Source organism: Archocentrus centrarchus, chromosome 11 (genome assembly GCF_007364275.1).
Source record: "Archocentrus centrarchus isolate MPI-CPG fArcCen1 chromosome 11, fArcCen1, whole genome shotgun sequence".
Lineage (NCBI taxonomy): Eukaryota > Metazoa > Chordata > Actinopteri > Cichliformes > Cichlidae > Archocentrus > Archocentrus centrarchus.
The window spans coordinates 2,756,452-2,777,889 of NC_044356.1; the positions used below are offsets into that span (position 1 = coordinate 2,756,452).

At 42.8% G+C, this 21,438-nt stretch overlaps 1 gene segment (V, D, J or C); it reads left to right on the top strand.

The window, feature by feature from the left end:
- The first annotated feature begins 972 nt into the window (after nt 1-972).
- The window catches only part of LOC115787898 (Ig kappa chain V-III region MOPC 321-like), a 63,284-nt gene continuing 42,818 nt past the window's right edge, over nt 973-21,438 (top strand). Inside the window, 2 exon segments of the V gene segment in view lie at nt 973-1,024; nt 1,239-1,553. Of these exon segments, the coding sequence occupies nt 973-1,024; nt 1,239-1,553 (367 nt within the window).

Consider the following 21,438-nt stretch of genomic DNA (forward strand, 5'->3'; position numbering starts at 1 on the left):
ATATTGCACAGAGATGTGGGTGTTGCACAGTTACAGTGGGTGAGTGTGAGAGTTCAGGGTGGTGATTGCTCTGGTGAAGAAACTGTTCTTGAGGCTGTTTGTTCTGGCTTTGATGCACCTGTAGCTCCTGCCAGAGGGCAGCAGGTCACACAGGTCAAAGCCAGGGTGTGAGCTGTCCTTGATGATGTTCCTGGCTCTGCTGATGCAGCGGGAGGTGTAGATGTCCATCAGGGAGGGGAGAGGGCAGCCAACGATTCTCTGTGCTGTCTTGACTACCCTCTGAAGCCTGACCCTGTCTGCCTCAGTGCAGCTGCCGTACCATACTGTGATACAGTACATCAGCAGGCTCTCAATGGATGAGCGGTAGAAGGTCAGCAGAAGGCTGCATCTTCAGCCTGGACTCCACTGATGCTCAGGGTGAAGTCAGTTTTTTATCCATTGCCTGGAAAACCACCTGAAATCCTTGATGCTCGCTCACTGTTTCTGTTAATAAAATAAAATAAAATAAAAGTATTAGTTACACTCCAAGTGACAGAAAAAGCATTTAGGCTGTATCTTCCTGAGATTTTCACTGGAGGAACTTGATTATATGAGGCAGCACAGTAAGAACAGATGGAGGCGGGTTTTGTGGTCCATCTTCAGACCTACATCAATATTATCCACTGTTACACTGCTGAGCAGAGTGTGTTACAGCAGTCAGATTCTAGGTTCTCTTTTTCTAAGTCTCGCTCCAGAGAGTGAAACTTCAGATTTAAAAGGATTCAGCTTTGAATGAAATTAAAAAAAGAGAGAGAAATATATTCAAAACAGCAGCCAGCAGAGAAACAGCTGTCCCAGCAGTGAGGAGGAAACATGGTGATGAGCCGAGGACGGCTGCAGCTGACTGACTCTGTTTGCATGTGTTTCCTGCCTCTGTGCTCTGCGCCGTTAAGAGGCCGGCGTTGATCAGAGGCCTTTCAGAGCACCATGATGATGATGATGTCACTGACTCTGCTGCTGGCCACCCTGGGGCTCCTCGTTCAGGGTGAGACTCTCTGTGAAAGCTTTGCTTCAGGATGCAGTCAGGGTCACCACAATGATGCTCTGCTCTGATGGAGAAACACTGAAACAAGCAGCGCTGACCTCCTTCCATCGGTTCTCCGTGTTAAAGAAATGATCCTGTTCTGTTTGGATGCTGATCATCATTCTCCAAGCTGGACGTGTCTCAGTAACCTTCTCCTCTTTGTCATCTCTTCCAGGTTCATCAGGACAAAACATCCTGACTCAGTCTGCTGCAGCTCGGCCTGTTGCTGCAGGACAGACCGTCTCCATCACATGTACAGCTGATTTAGATCTTTACAGTGAATACTATAATAAAACCCTTCTCTCCTGGTACCTTCAGAAACCTGGAGAAACTCCTGAGCTCCTGATTTATCACGCTACAGTCCGTCACTCTGGAGTTTCAGATCGCTTTAGTGGAAGTGGGTCTGGGACCAACTTCACTCTGACCATCAGTGGAGTCCAGGCTGGAGATGCAGGAGTTTATTACTGTCAGAGTGTCCACTGGTGGAACAATCAAGATGTGTTCACACAGTGAGAAAGTGTAACACAAAAACCTCCCTCAGTCAGACTGAACTGAAACTGATTCAGTTCAGTGAACACACACCAATGTCACACATACATCATATCAGTATTATTAATGTTTACATGTAGACAGCAACCTGTTTTTAATTTTAATTTTCCTTCTAAAAGATTTGAAATTAAGGCCACAGAGGAGTCGTGGTTCCTGATATCAATAGAGGAATTTGAATGGAAAGAATTACATTTAAAAATAGTGCAAAAAGCTAGAATTTAAATTTATTTACAAAAGTTTTCAGTTTTAATAGCAAAGGGGAACATTAATGAATGAATACAGGGCCGTGTCATCACTTGTGGCACATGATATGTTTATAGAAGGTGATGACTGATGTTATTTGTTCACGTTTTTTTAAATTTCTAACAAACTTTTTTCATGTGTGATGATATAAAGTCATATTGTCCCGCTCCCTGATTTAGGGATCTGGAAAGTTTTTCCCAACATATGGAAATGACACCAAACACAAGTGTGTGTCTCAAAGTCGTCCAATTAAATGTTTTTCCATCAAGTCATTTTTCACTTTTTCTACATCAAACTCTGAACCATCAGTTTTCTGATAGGCTGGATGAATGTATCCAACAACATTAACAATGAAAACTGATATAATATGAAAATACTTTCATTTCTTTTTCTGATTGGATGCAAACAGCCCCAAAGTACTGCCCTTCTCATTTTTCTTCAAAGAAGAACCAAACAGCAATAAACGTGATGAACTTTAAATACAAATTACAAAAGATGCAAGATTAAAGCAAAGGCTGAGATCTGAAGCCCACTGCTACAACATCTCAGATACAGCAGACTCTGATAATGTGAGGTCAGCTGGATTAAAATTGATGACTCAATAGTTGTCTGTGAGAATCTCTGTAAAAATGAAAAGCTTAATGATCCTTCCAGCGTTAATCCACATGCTGAGGACACAAAGTGTATCAGCTTTCATGTGCTGGTAACTCGATTCTGACGCATGCTCCACAGCTGTGTACTCACACATTTTGACGAAAACAAACATCTTTGTCTTCACTTTCCTTTATTATTTTGTGACCGACAACAGGTAGCTCTTGTCTCTATCATTGAACAGCATATGCAGCCTAACTAACAGTGAAAATGCTGGCATACCTGATTAACATGTTGCACGGTCAAAAACTGTTATGCTTCCACCATTGACGCCAACCCAATGAGCAAGCCCCTTCCCATATAAATACAACAACTCATAAACTAAGTGCCCCCTAGTGTTCAAACACATAAAACAAAACAAAATAAAATGGCTCTTACACAAAGCACCAAACTCTTTCCAGACTTCATACTGCAAAGCTCTACGATACTACCCGGGTACACTGATCATATCCCAATTAAATGTTACCAAAATGCTGAGTATCTTCTCTTAAAAATGGCCATGAACTGGTTTCTGGTTAAAGCCCAAACTCTTACTTTTATTACTATATTAAATAAAAGCTCTTAATATTAAGAGCTCTTAATATATAGGCTGTATTAGAATACACGCCTAAAATGGCGCCACGGTGTCCCCAGTTTGAGACCAGAAGGACACACAAGTCAAGCCTCTGGGAGTCATAAGCCTGAGTACTCTGCTGCTGATGCTAAGCCCAGATAAACAGGGGAGTTGTCACAAGGGGTCACCACAGTAGGAACATCTGCATGTTGGCTTTGGCAGTTTTACACTGCATGTCTTTCCTGGCGCAGCCCTAAAGGGATTTATCTCTGATTTGAATCAAACCAGTGACTTTTCACTTGTCAAGCAAATGTGGAACATACTATGATAGAGCCACACATACAGCCCCACTAATATCTAGACAAGTAACACTTAGCATGCTGCACTTTAAAACTCCTGGCATAATTCCAGCTGTGGATTTTTGAGCGCTCTTCAGCAGAATTGGTCGAGTTCATTTAAACTGGTTGGTTTCAAAGATTTTAATCACTTTAACTGTTTGGATACCCATGTGTTATTGTCATAGTCACATTGTTGTCTCAGTTCAGAGTTCGGGTGAAACCACGTTTCATGACAACCCGTGTGAGAGATTTCTTTGCCTGATCCGGCTGCAGTCTCTCCCACAGCCTGTTGGGCTTTATTCTGTTCATGCTTTCTGTCTCTCTCATTCATTTCTCAGTAGAAATAATTTCTCTCCTTTCCCTTTATGCACAGTTTGTGTGGTTCTGACAGCGTACCTCTAAATGTCATCAAGCTGGACCTAGAGACGCATAATGACACTGAATGAAAGTGCATAATAGAAAACAACACTGAGTTTTAAAGTCCTCATGATGCTCATTGACAGACTCTATAAGAATACTATATTATAATTTTAATTGGTAGAGCTGAAATATGGGGCGAGTCAGTCACAATCATCATTTTTGACCGTTGTACTGTAACATCAGCGTTTTAGTGCACTGGGTCAGCAGACGGCTGAATATGAGGGCTGGTTTAAATGTGTCTTACTGGGTGATGGTTTTATGACTTTTGTGCTTTTTGTTGTTTGACAACACAAAAAGTGTGGATTACTGTAAATGAGAACAGTTACTGTACATTGACCCTTGACTTACATACACAGGTGAATCCAATTATGAGAAAGGGTTAAGGTGGCCAATTGCAAGTGTTTCTCCTCTTTGCATCTTCCCTGAAATGTGGCAACATGGGAGCCTCAAAACATCTCTCAGATTATCTGAAAACAAAGACTGTCCAACATCATGGTTTAGGGGAAGGATCCAAAAAGCTCGCTCTGAGATTTCAGCTGTCAGTTTCCACTGTGAGGAACATAGTGAGGAAATGGAGACCACAGGCACAGTTCTAGTTAAGGTCCAAAGTGACAGGCCAAGAAAAATCTCAGATAGTCAGAGGTGAAGGATGGTGAGAACAGTCAGTCAACCAAAAGAGCAGCTCCAAAGACCTACAACAGCATCTTGCTGCAGATGGTGTCACTGTGCAACTATTCAGCACACTTTGCACAAGGAGAGGCTGTATGTGAGAGTAATGCAGAAGAAGCCTTTTCTGCACACACGCCACAAACAGAGTCGCTTGAGGTATGCTAAAGCACATTTGGACAAGCCAGCCTCATTTTGGAATAAGGTGCTCTGGACTGATGAAACCAAAACTGAGTTATTTGGACATACAGTAACAAGGGGCGGTATGCATGGCAGGAAAAGAACACATGGTGTCAAGACAAACACTCGGTACCCACAGTAAAATTTGGTGGTGGTTATGCAGTGGGGCTGTGTGGCCAGTGCAGGTACTGGGAATCTTGTTAAAGTTGAGGGTCGCATGGATCAGGCATCTCACTAATTTAGACGATGCTCATTCAGCTTGGAAAAAGAGTATGTTGATCTACTGTATAAAAAATATATAGAATAAGGAAGGAAAAACAAGAGAAGAAAATAAGAACAACCCCAGGTTTGTTTTCAGCACTGTAGCCAGGCTGATGTAACGGATTGAAACAAATTTTGTGTTAAAACAAAGACCCCCCTCTATGTTTTTTTAATATACTAATGTGTATTTCTTTAAGTCAGAGGCACAAAATGTATGTCACCAATAGGGGGTGCTATTGCATTACTGTGGAGACTAGAGGGCCGATACGCAGCCGCAGCGTCAGAATTAAATGAGCTGGTGGCCTGTTGTCATCGTCTCCTCTCCGTCTTTTCCCCAGGTAAGCGATCAAAGTTCTTTTAGTGATCCAAACCTTGTTCTAAATTTATCTTAATGAGTGTGGAGTTATGTACAAACGTTTTGAATAAGATGGGAATGTTTAAGTGTGTTTTAGTGTGGGAAAGAGTTGTATTTGCCAGTAAGGCAGGCGGCTTCATTTCTATCGCTCGGGGCTAGATGAGACAGTAGTAAAAGAAGTTGCTGTTAGGCACTATACAAGCGGTGTGATTTACAGAAGTGCTTTTAATAAGATGAGGTCAGTTTGGATTATATTGTGTATGATTACTCTCTGACTTCAGGGGGAAGTCAAACCGCCATGTTAAGTCTTTTCAGTGTGTTACCCGCCATCAGGCATACTTCCGGTTATGGGGCCAATAAGCTCTTGGGGGTGTGTTTGGGGGTGTGTGCGTGGGTGTGTTAGACTGGAAGTGAGGTAAAGCTCCGAAAGCTGTCTGAAGCAGCATCATAGAGTGGGTTAAGCTCTACTACAGTAAAATTGAAGTAAGCTGTTGTACAAATGGTAAATGGACTAGTTCTTATATAGCGCTTTTCTACTCAGTATGAGCACTCATACAACCTGTTTGCATTCACCCATGCACTCCTATTCATACAAGCACTTCCATTTTTTTACGAAGCTAAGTGCTTTTAATTACCTAACATTCACACGCATTCATACTCCGACAGAACGGTCGGAGAGCAACTTGGGGTTAAGTATCTTGCCCAAGGATACATTGGCATGTAGCCCGGAGTAGCCAGGATTCGAACCGCTGACCTTCCGATCAGTAGGTGACCTGCTCTACCTACTGAGCTACAGCCACCCCAAATGGAAATGCAAATGGTTTGTTTACATCATTTTGTTACAATTTATTATTGTCCTGTTTGAAATGTGCATTATTTGGGCGTTATGTATCATATTATTTGCACTTTATGAACAAGTTATTTGTCTACTGCAGTTTTGGTTTATTACTAATAATTATTGGAGTTGTTTTTATATCATTTGATGTTTATTGTAAGAAATGAGTTTGGATTTTCTCATGATGTCAGAATTAAATGAGCTGGTGGCCTGTTGTCATCGTCTCCTCTTCGTCTTTTCCACAGCCACTGCATTAATTCTCACCTGCGGGCAACACAGCCTGACCTCAGCTGTGTGCCGCTTGCTACCGCCCAGCTTCCCCTAGGGCTGGTGCCGGTAACAATTGGGGGCTCGTCCGGGATGCGTCTGGAGTGAAACAACTGCCCAGTGAAGAGTGCTAGTACAGCGTTTGAGGTGTCCAGAACTTCAGGGAAGGCTCCGAGGAAGAGTGTCATCCAGAGAGTGTCTACCACCTTTTAAACATCATGTCTACGAATTCACCACGACGGACGCTAGTTATAAAGATCCAGAGACGGCTTTCGAGTCTGAGCACAGGTCAGCTACAAGCTGTCATCAGGTCCATCGATGATGGTAACCTGGCAGCCAACATTGAAGAGTTAAGTGATATAGACCTGTATGAAGTCATTGTCGATTATGTGAGAGGTGACCAGTTAAGGTCCCTAGAGGATGAAGGCATGGCCCAGCTGCTCCTTCTAGATGATCTCATCACAGACCTGCTGCAGCCTACAAGTGCCACGCTGACTGGGGTCGAGGATGCCGCTCAGCTTCCAATGGAAGACCCAGCTACTGTTCCTATCCAGTCTCCCCTTTCTTCTGACAGGGACAATGGTGTAACGCTGAGGAGCCCCAACGCTCCAGCACAAACTGCAGGAACTGTTGAGTCTTAGTGATGTGACAAGTCTGCTCCCACGCAGACAGTTTAAACTACATGGTGGACAGATCTCTGACACTAGTTCTGAAATTTCTTATGGCAACCTGTGTAAACAAATTGATGAAGGTTTACAAGAAGGTTTCACTGAGTCCGAGGTCATTAGAGGTGTCCTCAAAGTAACAAAACCTGGTACATTTAGAGAAATGTTAACCAACAGAAGTGATCTAAATGTTGATGAGCTTAAGAGATTCCTCTGCTCTCACATTCGTGACAAAAACAGTACTGAGCTTTTTCAAGAGTTAACTAATGCAAAACAATCTGATAAAGAGAGTCCACAACAGTTCTTGTACAGAGTAATGGGTTTAAAGCAGCGTGTTCTTTTTGAGTCACAAGTTGATACTGGTTTCAACTATGATGTAAAACTTGTTCAGGGTACTTTTCTCCATACACTCTATCAAGGGTTAAATGAGAAAAACGATTACGTGAGACGTGACTTGAAACCCTATCTCAAAGACATGCAAATTAGTGATGATTTCCTACTAGAACAAATAACTAAGTCCACGAGTGAAGAAGCAGAAAGACACAAAAGACTGGGTTTCACTACTAGGTCCAAGGCAGTGACTGTGGCGACACTTGACCATAGTGACAAGACTAACACCAAGACTGACCAAGAGCCACAAACTCAACAAGATGCTATTAGAGAATTAACGGCACAGGTGTCCTCGCTGACCAAGCATCTTGCCCAAATCACCCGACCATCTGACAACGCTGTACCTGTTGATCTTAACCCGCCAAGACGCAGTGCACTAGCACAAGCAGAAACACGGGGCCGGTGCAGATCCTGCATACAACGAAACAATGTCACTTGCCAACATTGTTTTGTGTGCGGCCAGGCAGGACACAGAGCCATCGGCTGTCTACAACAAAGGTCGGTGGGAAACGTGAGGAGGTCACTGGAGGGGGGCAGCCAGTGACCAGCACAACTCGAGGACCCCCAGTAACTAATAGTCATCTTCAAAATGTAAAATCAAAGCCAACTCAACTATCACCAAGGAAAAGATTGGCACAGCTCATTGGTAAGAGATGCATGGTTTCCTGTGCACTCAATGGATCCCCGATTGGAATGCTGCTTGATTCAGGTGCCCAAGTGACTATGGTGGGTAAAGCATGGATGGAAAAGACAATACCTAATGTTTCCATTCAATCACTTGAATCCCTCCTGTCAGACAAGCCACTTGAAATCTCGGCTGCAAATGGTACTGATGTTCCTTTTGAGGGATGGGCAGACTTGGAACTCCAAATTATAAGCCAGAACTATGGACATGTTACCATCCAAGTATCCACACTAGTCACCCAAAACTGTCTTAACCACCCCATCGTAGGCAGCAATGTTATTGCTGAGGTTATTAAAGCCAATAAAGAAAGCGATGCTAACATCATCAGCCTACTCAGAGAAGCTTTAAGCATTGATAGCAGTACTGTTGAAGCCCTAGTATCTGCGCTTGAGATTTTGAACCCAGCAGAAAACAACATTGAGTGTGATGTCAAAACTGCTAAAAGGGGAGTAATATTACCTGCTGGTCAAATTTGTGAAATTCGGTGTAGGGTAAGGGAATTGCCAGCAGGTGGTGAAATGCTTTTTCAGCCGGGTGTAGGAGACTGTTGTCCTGAGGGATTAGAGTTATTCCCTGCACTAATAGATGTTCCTAGTGGGTTAACAAAAACTGTCAAAATCCCTGTGCAGAACACCACTCTGCATGACATTTACCTCCCAAAGAGAACTGTACTTGGGACTTTAGAAGAAGTCGTGGAAGTAAGACCAATTAACTGCATCCCAAACACCACTGACTCAAAGTCTCAACTCTATGTGAACACCTGTTCCGCTAACCTAAATGATTCTGATACATGCCAAAGAAAGAGTACAGAAAGCCAGAGATGGCACCCACCGGTCGATTTGTCTCACCTCGTAGAGGATGAGCAAAGAATTGTACGAGACATGTTGTTTGAAGAGTCAGACGTTTTTGCTAAAAGTGACTCAGACATTGGCTGTATCCCGAGTTTGCAGCTCCAAATCAATCTCACAGACAATGTACCAGTTCAAACTTCTTACAACTCAATTCCTAAACCATTGTACAAGGAAGTGAAAGAACATGTCCAGAAATTGCTTGAACATGGCTGGATTAGAAAGTCCACATCACCCTACTCTTCACCAGTGGTTTGTGTGAGGAAAAAAGACATGTCTTTGCGTCTGTGTGTTGACTTTCGGGGGCTAAACCGCAAAACTATTCCTGACCGCCATCCACTCCCCCGCATTCAGGACCTGCTGGATAACTTAGGGGGTTGTTAATGATTTTCAATACCCGACCAAGGCAGTGCTTACCATCAAGGGTTTGTGGAAGAGAGCTCTAGGCACTTGACCGCTTTTAGCACACCCTGGGGGCTGTACGAGTGGACACGCCTCCCATTCGGCCTTACCAATGCCCCAGCTGCTTTTCAAAGATGCATGGAAGGAGTACTTGAGGGGTTAAGGGATGAGTGTTGCTCCCCCTAATTAGACGACATATTGTGCTATTCTAAAACTTTTGATAACCACGTTAATGATCTTAGGAGTGTCCTACACAGACTCAGGGAGCATGGTGTTAAATTACGTCCTAACAAGTGTGAACTGTTCAAACGTCAGGTCAGGTATGTGGGTCGTCTTGTCACTAGTGAGGGTGTTCAGATAGATCCCAAAGACCTGGAAGCAGTATACCAGCTAAGAGACAGAGAGCCAAGGAACGTGGGGGAAGTAAGAGCCCTCCTTGGTTTTTTTAGGCTATTATCGTACATTCATTCAGGATTTTTCTCGATTAGCAAGACCATTGTTCAAGTTAACTGAGGGCCCTAATGAAGCTAATTGTAAACCCCATCAAAGCCAAACTAACAAGGCTATCCAAAGAAGTAGCAGTACAGGTCAACTTCCATCAAAGACGCCAATCAAATGGACCCAAGAACACAGTACAGTAGTGTCACGATTTGTTGACATGCTCACTAGCCCACCTATTCTAGCATACCCAGATTTTGACTTGCCTTTTGTCCTTCATACGGACGCATCAAATGAAGGCTTGGGGGCTGTTTTATACCAACAGCAAGAGAACCAGTTGCGTGTTGTAGCATATGGTTCCAGGACCCTTACACCTGCAGAAAAAAACTATTATCTGCATTCTGGCAAGCTTGAATTTCTTGCTCTCAAATGGGCTATCTGTGATAAATTCAGGGATTACCTTTATTACGCTCCTTCCTTCACTGTATACACAGATAATAATCCTCTTACATATGTTTTGAGCACAGCCAAGTTAAATGCAGCTGGGCATCGCTGGGTGGGTGAACTAGCAGATTTTCACTTTACAATCAAGTACCGCCCTGGCAAGTCAAACATTGATGCTGACACACTGTCTCGATATCCTGTCCAGCTGCAAGACCACTTGTCTGAGTACACAGAGACAATGCCTCCAGAGGTTATTTCCGCCATTTGACAGGGGGGCAAAGCCATGAGAGACAGTGATGTACCTTGGATTGCTGCTTTACAGTTAAACTCAAATGTCAGTGACACACGCAAAGATGGGTCGCCTGGAGTTCACCCTGAAGACATCAGAGCAGCTCAAAAAGAGGATGCTTCAATCTGGGAGGTGATACAACTAAAAAAAAAAAGGATGGAATCCCAATAAAAAGGACAAGAGACAGATGACACATGACACACGCAGACTGGTAAATGAATGGAACAGGCTCAAATTGGACCTAGGACTGCTGTACAGGTGTACTGGGCAAAGAAACCAGTTAGTTCTCCCAAGCAAGCTAAGAAAGACTGTTCTGAAATATTTGCATGATGACATGGGACATGTAGGTGCCGACAAAGTAATTCACTTGGCAAGAGAACGCTTTTATTGGCCCTTCATGCAACGGGAAATTGAAGATTATGTCATACGCCAGTGTGCTTGTATCAAACCAAAGCAGCCTTGTATCCCAGAGAAAGCACCAATGGGTTCAGTGACCACAAGTACACCGTTTGAACTTTTATCAGTTGACTATCTCCATTTAGAACCAAGTAAAGGTGGTTACGAGTACATTTTAGTCCTCGTAGATCATTTTACAAGTTTTGCACAAGCCTACCCAACTAGGAATAAGTCTGGCAAAACTGCAGCTGAGAAAATCTTTTATGATTTTATTCCACGATTTGGATACCCTGAAAAACTCCACCATGATCAGGGCAGGGAGTTCGAAAACCACTTATTCCAAAGGCTGCAACAACTTGCTGGGATATCCCACTCTCGGACGACCCCATACCATCCTCAGGGGAATCCGGTTGAACGTCTAAACAGAACACTGCTACAGATGCTACGCACGCTGCAGGAAGAAAAGAAATCAGAATGGAAAGACCACCTACCACACATTGTCCATGCGTACAATTGTACCCGACATGAAGCTACAGGTTACTCACCATTTTTTCTTCTATATGGCAGAGCACCTAGATTACCTGTTGATTTACTTTTTGACATGAAACCAGAGAGTGAGTATGGAACCAGACAAGAATATGCAGAAAAATGGGCTTCTCGTATGCAAGAGGCATACAAAATTGCCGCGCAAAACAGTCAGAAAAGCTCAGCAAAAGGTAATCGGTATTACGACCAACATTCAAAAGGCATCTCTTTACAACCAGGAGACAGAGTGTTAGTCAGAAACCTCTCAGAACGTGGCGGCCCGGGTAAGCTCAGAGCTTACTGGGAACAACGCGTTCACCGTGTTGTTGAAAGGATTGGAGGTGGACCTGTATATCGTGTCCAAGCTGAGACAGGGGACCGTAGTCTTCGGGTCTTGCACAGAAATCTCTTACTACCAGTCAATGATTTGCCACTGGAGCGAAATTTAAGTTGCAATGTAAACAGGAACCAACAAAAACGGAGGAAAGACAAGAGACGATCCCAGGAAGCTGCTGAGAAAGAGTCAGAACAGTTTGATGAGGAAGAAGGGTATACATATTGCTGGCAAGGCATACCTGTGTATGATTTGAGACCCAGACGTAGACCACAATCAGATCCTAAACTTAGGGCTGCAGCTCCTGAATTTCAACCAGTGAGACAGAGTTTTCAACCAGCCAATGAGCAGGAGCGCCCCATGCTGCAGGGTGAAGTACACCAACCAAGAGTAACAACTCCAGTTCTTGTACCCGATTCAGCACCACGACCAGCTCCGGTGGTTACAGCACCTGTTGAGGAGATACCTGTGAATGAGACAAGTGAAATTATGGATGATGTGAGTGGAACCGTGCCAGGCGAGGAAATTGGTCACGGAACGCTCACACCAGATGATCAAGTGTGTGATAATGGGTCTGGCACGAACACATGAGAAGAGGGCACCCCAACAGTGCGACGGTCCACTAGAGGGGTGAGGCCACGGGAGGTGTTCACTTACAACCAGTTGGGACACCCGTCCTATCAACCATGGATGCCGAGAGTGAACATGATGCTTGCCTGTGTTCCTTGTCCTGTACCTTGGTATCCAGCGCAACTGGACATGTACTCTTATCCTACTTCAATAGGGCCATGCTGTAAAGGGCTCTAAAATGAAACACTGTGAGACTGCATACTTACCTGACTTAAAACACTTCTGGTACAAGATGGCGGAGTCATCTCTTAAAGCGGGGGAGAGTGTAACGGATTGAAACAAATTTTGTGTTAAAACAGAGACCCCCCTCTATTTTTTTAATATACTAATGTGTATTTCTTTAAGTCAGAGGCACAAAATGTATGTCACCAATAGGGGGTGCTATTGCATTACTGTGGAGACTAGAGGGCCGATACGCAGCCGCAGTGTCAGGATGAAATAAGCTGGTGGCCTGTTGTCATCGTCTCCTCTCCGTCTTTTCCCCAGGTAAGCGATCAAAGTTCTTTTAGTGATCCAAACCTTGTTCTAAAGTTATCTTAATGAGTGTGGAGTTATGTACAAACGTTTTGAATAAGATGGGAATGTTTAAGTGTGTTTTAGTGTGGGAAAGAGTTGTATTTGCCAGTAAGGCAGGCGGCTTCATTTCTATCGCTCGGGGCTAGATGAGACAGTAGTAAAAGAAGTTGCTGTTAGGCACTATACAAGCGGTGTGATTTACAGAAGTGCTTTTAATAAGATGAGGTCAGTTTGGATTATATTGTGTATGATTACTCTCTGACTTTAGGGCGAAGTCAAACCGCCATGTTAAGTCTTTTCAGTGTGTTACCCGCCATCAGGCATACTTCCGGTTATGGGGCCAATAAGCTCTTGGGGGTGTGTTTGGGGGTGTGTTTGGGGGTGTGTGCGTGGGTGTGTTAGACTGGAAGTGAGGTAAAGCTCCGAAAGCTGTCTGAAGCAGCATCATAAGCTCTACTACAGTAAAATTGAAGTAAGCTGTTGTACAAATGGAAATGCAAATGGTTTGTTTACATCATTTTTTTACAATTTATTATTGTCCTGTTTGAAATGTGCATTATTTGGGTGTTATGTATCATATTATTTGCACTTTATGAACAAGTTATTTGTCTACTGCAGTTTTGGTTTATTACTAATAATTATTGGAGTTGTTTTTATATCATTTGATGTTTATTGTAAGAAATGAGTTTGGTTTTTCTCATGATGTCAGAATTAAATGAGCTGGTGGCCTGTTGTCATCGTCTCCTCTCCGTCTTTTCCACAGCCACTGCATTCATTCTCACCTGCGGGCAACACAGCCTGACCTCAGCTGTGTGCCGCTTGCTACCGCCCAGCTTCCCCTAGGGCTGGTGCCGGTAACACTGACAGAGAGTCAGAGCTCTGTAGAGCCGAGTATTCCTTTAACTGATTTTACATGTTTGAAATGTTCCTTTCTGTCCCTCCTTAAAGCACTCTGATTTACCTTGTGTCTGAATAGTGGTGTACAAATAATTTTGACTTTTTTATGCAAAATATACAAATACAATTATGGACAAACTGAGTTCCCCCAAACATTCCTCCAAACAGGCGCTGATCAGTTGTTTTGATTTTTGTGATGGAATTATGAAATTACCTGCAGATGTTTCACAATAAAAGCCCTGTTAAAGTTTTCTGTCCACTGCAGGGCTTTTAATTTGCAATGTTTACAGGTAGCGTTGAGGTTGTATTGGAGTAATACAAGAACTCAACAGGGCAGGGAGATCCCGACACAAGGCTGTGCATAAAACAGAAAATGAGTGAGTTCATCAGTGTGCTGAAACATCTGCAATGAACATTTTTTTAATATATTTTTATAGATTAGCTGGAGTTTGCTGGAGTTTTGAGCTTCCTGCTGTCGGTCAGTGTTGGTCAATGGGATGAGCATAAAGGTTAAAAAAAGAAAGTTTTTATAAAAACTCACCATCGAGTTAATAACTTCGTGTTTTACGGTTTTGAACCATAAGAACATTAATCAGGGTTGTAAAAAGCATGTCTTCTGCTTTTATGTGCATGCTGTGTGTGTGTTCAGTGAACTGTATCAGTGTGTGTACTATCTCCCAGCTGCAGCAAGCTTTTCAGTTTCTGTTCAGTCTGGATGAGGGAAGTTTTTGTATGACTGTTTTTCACTGTGTGAACACAAAGAGATCGTTCACATAATGTTGGCCATTACAGTAATAAACTCCTGCATCTTCAGCCTGGACTCCACTGATGGTCAGAGTGAAGTCAGTCTGTGATCCACTGCCTGAAAAACGATCTGGGGTTCCTGATGCTCGCTGGTCAGCCCAGTAAACCAGCAGTTTAGGAGTTTCTGTACCTCTCTGCTGGTACCAGGATAAAACATCTTTTGTTCTGTTATTAGCAACAGTTACCCGCTGACTATGTTTGCAGCTGATGGTGACGGTGTCTCCCAGAGCAGCGCTCACTGCTCCAGGCTGAGTCACTGTGACCTGTCCTCTGGACTCTGAGGAGACAGAGACACAAACAGAAAGCAGCTTCATGGTTTTATCAGCTTCATTTCAGAGAGACGGACGTTCATAGAGGAGAGGAGTTTGATTCTCTGGACTTTACCTGTGAAGCAGCAGCAGAGGAGAGTCCAGATGAGGACGCAGGTCAAAGCCATGTTTTTGATGAGGAGGATTTCTGTGGCTTCTGCTGTGATGAAGGACAGCTTATAGTCCTGACAGTGTTCAACTCTCAGGACTATAAAGTCTCCCAGAGGGCTGCAGCATGCTGCTGCTGCTGATGCAAAGTGGCTCTATGGAAATGCTCTGACTGACTGCAGCAGGGACGTGGACGACTCTGATGATGCTGTTTGTCCCTGGATCAATGACTTCATCACAGGATTCATCAGGAATGGATCATTATGTATTTTTAATTTTAATATGAGTTTAATCACTCTGAACATGTTGTGAAATAAGCGTTTCCTTCTCCACAGCTCAGAGAAAATTAAAAACATTTAAAAGTCACTGCATACAGAATAAATGTGTATTAATGTCATTTGTGTCTGTTTGAGTTGATGTTCTTGTGAATCAGCTGTTTTACACACTCAGATGTTTGTGTGCAGTTTGTTGTGTTCAGAGTCAGAGAGCCGTGTCTCTGCACAGTGAGAGGTTTTTGTACGACGCCTCAGTCAGTTTGTATCACTGTGGTACACGTTCGGTGGAGGAACCAGGCTGGAGTTTGGATGTAAGTTTTTGCTCAAATGCTAATTAATTCATATTATATATCTCTAAATATCTGTAAGATATCATTTTCTGCTGGGCCAAATGCTGTCAATATTTATTGTTAGTTTTTCCTTTTTATCCTTGATTCAAGGATAAAAACATTGATTAAAGTGATTCTTCAAGGTCCTAAAAGAATCACTTTATTGAACCTTTTCTAACAGTCCAATGATTTTGTGAAATTGGGAATAATTTGAACATCATGCAACATTAGAAAACAATTATCGTCCTTCGAAAATATTTTAACATTTACTCTTTAAATGAGCTAAAATTATTCAGGTCAGAGGGACCGGAGGTCATTTATTATTCATCATCAAATCTGAGATGTTTTAAAATGTTTGTCTTTTAACCACAAATGGAAATAATTCGAACAGTTTTCTGAGACCATTTGCTTGTTTAAATCTCTGACTTTATATTTGCTCACTGGACGTGTTTGGTTGATAATGAGGTTCACAGTGGTATGATTGACCTTTGCCCTTAAAAAACACATTAAACAAGTGATGTTTGTATGAATATAACAGGACATTTGAAGTGCTGTCATATCTTTGCTTTAATTTTCTAGTGCAGTTTGTTGAGTTTCAGGTCTGTGAGGACTGTGTGTGCAGATGTGCATGAGAGGTTTCTTTAAGAGAAGTGAAACTGTGTGAGTGACGGAGCAGAAAACATCTGTCAGAAACTCCTTAAAGGAGGAAATCTGCTCTCCCACAGTGAAGGTGTTACTGTGTGCTGTGCTGCGTGCTCCCTGTCCTCTAAGCTGATTGGTGTCTCCTAGGTGATGTCCGTCCCACCCTGACGGTGCTGCCCCCCTCCAGAGAGGAGCTGCAGCAGGGGAAGGCCACGCTCATGTGCCTGGCCAATAAGGGCTTCCCCTCAGACTGGAGTCTGTCCTGGAAGGTGGACGGCAGCAGCAGCAGCAGCAGCAGCTGGGAGGAGAGCAGGAGCCCCGGGGTGCTGCAGAAGGACGGCCTCTACAGCTGGAGCAGCACCCTGAGGCTCCCTGCAGACCAGTGGGAGAAGGTGGGCTCTGTGACCTGTGAGGCCACCCAGGGCTCCCAGGCTCCAGTCTCAGAGAGACTGAGGAGAGACCAGTGTTCCCAGTCCTGAGCTGACTCACTCTCTCTCTGTTTGTCAATGTTTGATGCAATAAAGATTCATTCAAAGAAATCTGATTCCTGTGGTCTTTTTGAAGATATACTGAGATACAGACAGTATACAGTCAAATGGTAAAAGGACTGTTTCTTGCATTTCACTTCTCTGTTTTACTTGAGCACTCAAAGTGCTTCATACAGCATGCCTCAAACATCCATTCACACACTTTCATACAAGCACGTTTTTCTACATCTGAGCTGTTTGCATTCTCCTTTTTTTTGTATTCTGAAAGAGATGGGAGACTGCAAGGTGGTGTCAGGGGAGAATGGAGCTAAGTGACATCAGATGGTGGTCTGTAGGAAGAATTTGGACATCAAGAAGAGGAAGTGAGTGAAGGTGGAAACAAGGATGAAATGATGGAAGTTGAAGTCAGAATGCTGCACAGAGTTCAGGGAGGAGTTTAGGTTTTGGGTGATAAGGAAGAGATACCAGATGACTGGGAAAGCACAGAAGCAGTACAGTAGGGAGCTGTTCTGTATCTTTGTGGTGTTTGATTGGAAAGCAATGGTGTGCTCTGTCAATGAGGAGGTGGAGGTGTGTGCAGACCAGGAAAAGGCCTCGCTGATATTCACTCCCAGAAATCTGAAGCTGGGGACTCTCTCCACAGCTTCACCATTTATGGCCACAACAATCTCTTTGGTTTTCTGGGTGCTGGTGGAGCACCACGCCTCCAGCTGTAACACCTCATCCCTGTGTGCAGTGTCATGGTTGATGGGGATCAAACCAATCAGCAACAAAACATATTTTGGATAAAAAAATAACTATTAGATTTATAATCTTTTTAAAAGTGATTTCAGGGCACAGTTTGTTGCTATATAAAGGAAGTGGAGTCGTTCTTTTACTCACAGCCACCAGACTCCACTGAAAAGTACATAACCTAATACAGCCTCGATTTGATGTTTGTGTAACTGGTTTTTAATACATTCATTTTAAATTAGACTGTGTTAAACACCAGAGTCCACAGCAAGCGTGTCCTCAGAGGGGAAGTTTGTGTTTTCAGTAAAGTCTGCTGGGTTTAACAGAAACGTCACAGCTCCAGTAAAACTTTAAAAATCTCTGTGCAGCGAGTAAAGTAAGAAAATGCTGCTGACACTATATACAGACTAACACTCTGATGTTCCTCTATCACCTCAACAACCTGTGACATTCTTCAGATGACAGTTTTCCCACAGGAACAGTGCTGGGAATTCAGAAATTCGATGTCTGAGCAGCTTCACCTACTCTGACTTCACAATCCAAGATGGCAGCAGCATGTGCAAAGAGTAGCAGACCTGTGAGACTTTAACTCTGCACTACTGCTGTTATCAGAGGTCAGAGGTCAGGGGAAATGAAATGCTGGGATACAACCATGAGCTGTGGAAGAGTCGATTTATTGTAAAGACTGTGTGTGTGTGTGTGTGTGTGTGTGTGTGTGTGTGTGTGTGTGTGTGTGTGTGTGTGTGTGTGTGTGTGTGTGTGTGTGTTTACAGGAATGTGCAAATAAGTGTGAGACTTGTGTGATATAGCTGCAGCCAAGCATACATTTTATTCCTAGGTTTATGTGAGTTATGTGCAATCAAGTGCACATACAGGATGAACAAGTGTGTGTGTGTGTGTGTGTGTGTGTGTGTGTGTGTGTGTGTGTGTGTGTAGCTTTTTTGTTGGCTCTTTGTTTGGTTCCCACCTACTCTACACTCACGTCCACTGCACTTTAACACGGCCAAATTCACAATAAATCTGTTCTCATCAACACATTTTTCTGTTCCTGCAGTCGCACAACAGAATGACTCTGAAATACTGAAATAACACAATCAGTAAACTGCAGAGGAAACCTGTTAACACTGCTAACTCCAGCAAGGCTGCTTCACTCTGCAGAGCTGAAATCTGGATTTGTTAAAAACAAAGATTGTGCTGATAATTCTTCTGTTTCTGTCACATGTAAAATGAGTCAGTTAAGCTGCTGACAAAGAGTGCTGTATACCAACCAGCTAAACAGTCTCAAGGCCGAGCAGAACCAAGGTCTGTCCACAAGAAGCACACAGAACCATCCGGTTTGGAGGCCGAGGACAGGAGAACGCTGCTGCTGTCAGGAACCAGGGTTTGTGACAATGACAGATGTTGAAATGGACCAATCATATGATGTCTGTCACAATGCAGGTAATAATGAGACGATATTAGTGGGTTACATTAATGTCTGAATGTTACAATATGTCCAGTACTGTGCAAAAGTCCTGATCCACCACTAATTCCTTTACATTTTACTTCCAAGCAGCCAGACATGAGCAACAGTTCTCCAGCTTCCTGAAGGTCTTTCAAAGTTCTTCTTTGGACATTGGCTGCTTTTTCACTCACTGTCAGTCCAGTCCTTGAACCTGACCATTTTCACAGGAATGTTTTAGTTTGTTAAACCTCTGAACTCTGACCTATGACTCATTCAAGAATAAAAAGGCGCCAAACTCAGGATATGAAGCAGTGTTGTGTCGGCACACAAAACTACAGTATTAAAAATTCCAAAGATAACACAATTTGAAGTATAAAGTTGCATTTTTACACCACACAATACAAAGTGACTTGAGGCAACTGTTTGTTGTGATTTGGTGCTTTATAAATAAAATTGAATTGAATTGAATTGAATTGAAAGAACAAGCCCTGTGGAGCTTCAAGACTAAGTGTGTGAAACTCCTCATTTATGTGAACAACTTGTGTGTGTTCTAGTGTCTGTACCAAAACACTGTGATATCAAATACTGCACTGAGGTCACACAGGACACACACAGAGACCAGGAGATGGTTTAAGCTTATTTAAACAGTTGTTGCAAACTAAGATGAATATTTCAAAGCAAAGTTATGAATTAGAACATAAAATGTGTTTTGTGAGTTTGTGCTCAGTGAACTGTATCAGTGTGTGTGGTATCTTCCAGCTGTAGCAGCAGTTCAGACTCTGTTCAGTGTGACTGAGGGAGGTTTTTGTATGACTGTTTTTCACTGTGTGAACACATCCTGACTGTTGATGCTGTGAAAACTCTGACAGTAATAAACTGCTGCATCTGCAGCCTGGACTCCACTGATGCTCAGGGTGAAGTCAGAGTTTGATCCACTGCCTGAAAATCGTTCAGAAATCCCTTCTTCTCTCTGATCAGCTGCATAAATAAGTAATTTGGGGGCTTCACCAGTTGTCTGTTTGTACCAGGAGACACAGGAATTGTAAAGTAGTTCAGAGTCATCAGTGGCAATAAGGCAGTCTTCACCAACATCCTGACTGGTCCTACATCTGATGGTGACGGTGTCTCCCAGAGCAGCGCTCACTGCTCCAGGCTGAGTCACTGTGACCTGTCCTCTGGACTCTGAGGAGACAGAGACACAAACAGAAATCAGCTTCATGGTTTTATCAGCTTCATTTCAGAGAGACGGACGTTCATAGAGGAGAGGAGTTTGATTCTCTGGACTTTACCTGTGAAGCAGCAGCAGAGGAGAGTCCAGATGAGGACGCAGGTCAAAGCCATGTTTTTGATGAGGAGGATTTCTGTGGCTTCTGCTGTGATGAAGGACAGCTTATAGTCCTGACAGTGTTCAACTCTCAGGACTATAAAGTCTCCCAGAGGGCTGCAGCATGCTGCTGCTGATGCAAAGTGGCTCTATGGAAATGCTCTGACTGACTGCAGCAGGGACGTGGACGACTCTGATGATGCTGTTTGTCCCTGGATCAATGACTTCATCACAGGATTCATCAGGAATGGATCATTATGTATTTTTAATTTTAATATGAGTTTAATCACTCTGAACATGTTGTGAAATAAGAGTTTCTTTCTCCACAGCTCAGAAAAAATTAAAAACAGAATAAATGTGTATTAATGTCATTTGTGTCTGTTTGAGTTGATGTTCCTGTGAATCAGCTGTTTTACACACTCAGATGTTTGTGTGCAGTTTGTTGTGTTCAGAGTCAGAGAGCCGTGTCTCTGCACAGTGAGAGGTTTTTGTACGACGCCTCAGTCAGTTTGTATCACTGTGGTACACGTTCGGTGGAGGAACCAGGCTGGATGTTGACTGTAAGTACCTTTGACTTCTATATGAACTCAAATTCAAGTTTTCTTCAGCTGAAAAGTGAAAAAATTCAGGCTTCATTTGATGACTTTGGCTGATTATTAATGTAATATTACTGCAGTGACCTTTGCAGACTTCACTGTGATGCAAGAAATATTAAATCTGATGAAGGAAATTCTCATTTTCACAGTCTTAATATTTATTAGAAAATACTGTTATTTATGGAGTTAGTTATTGAGTTATTTATGGAGTTAGTTATTGAGTTATTTATGGAGTTAGTTATGAAGTTATTTATTGAGTTATTTATGGAGTTATTTATGGAGCAAAGTTTAGTTTAAAACATCTGACTCAAATATAGAAAAGTGATAAAATTATACTTTTCTTTGCAATAATAAGCAAAGACCGAGTCTGTAATGATTTTTGTTAGAAACACACATTGTCCTCAGTGTTCCTCCCAGACTGAAGAATTGAACCACATGTAACATCTTCATTCTAACATGAACATCATCAAATAACTGCAGCTAATTGAAACACACACTGTAAACAGTTTGATTAATTTCTGAGGCCTAAAAAGTCTTTGAGGCTTTAA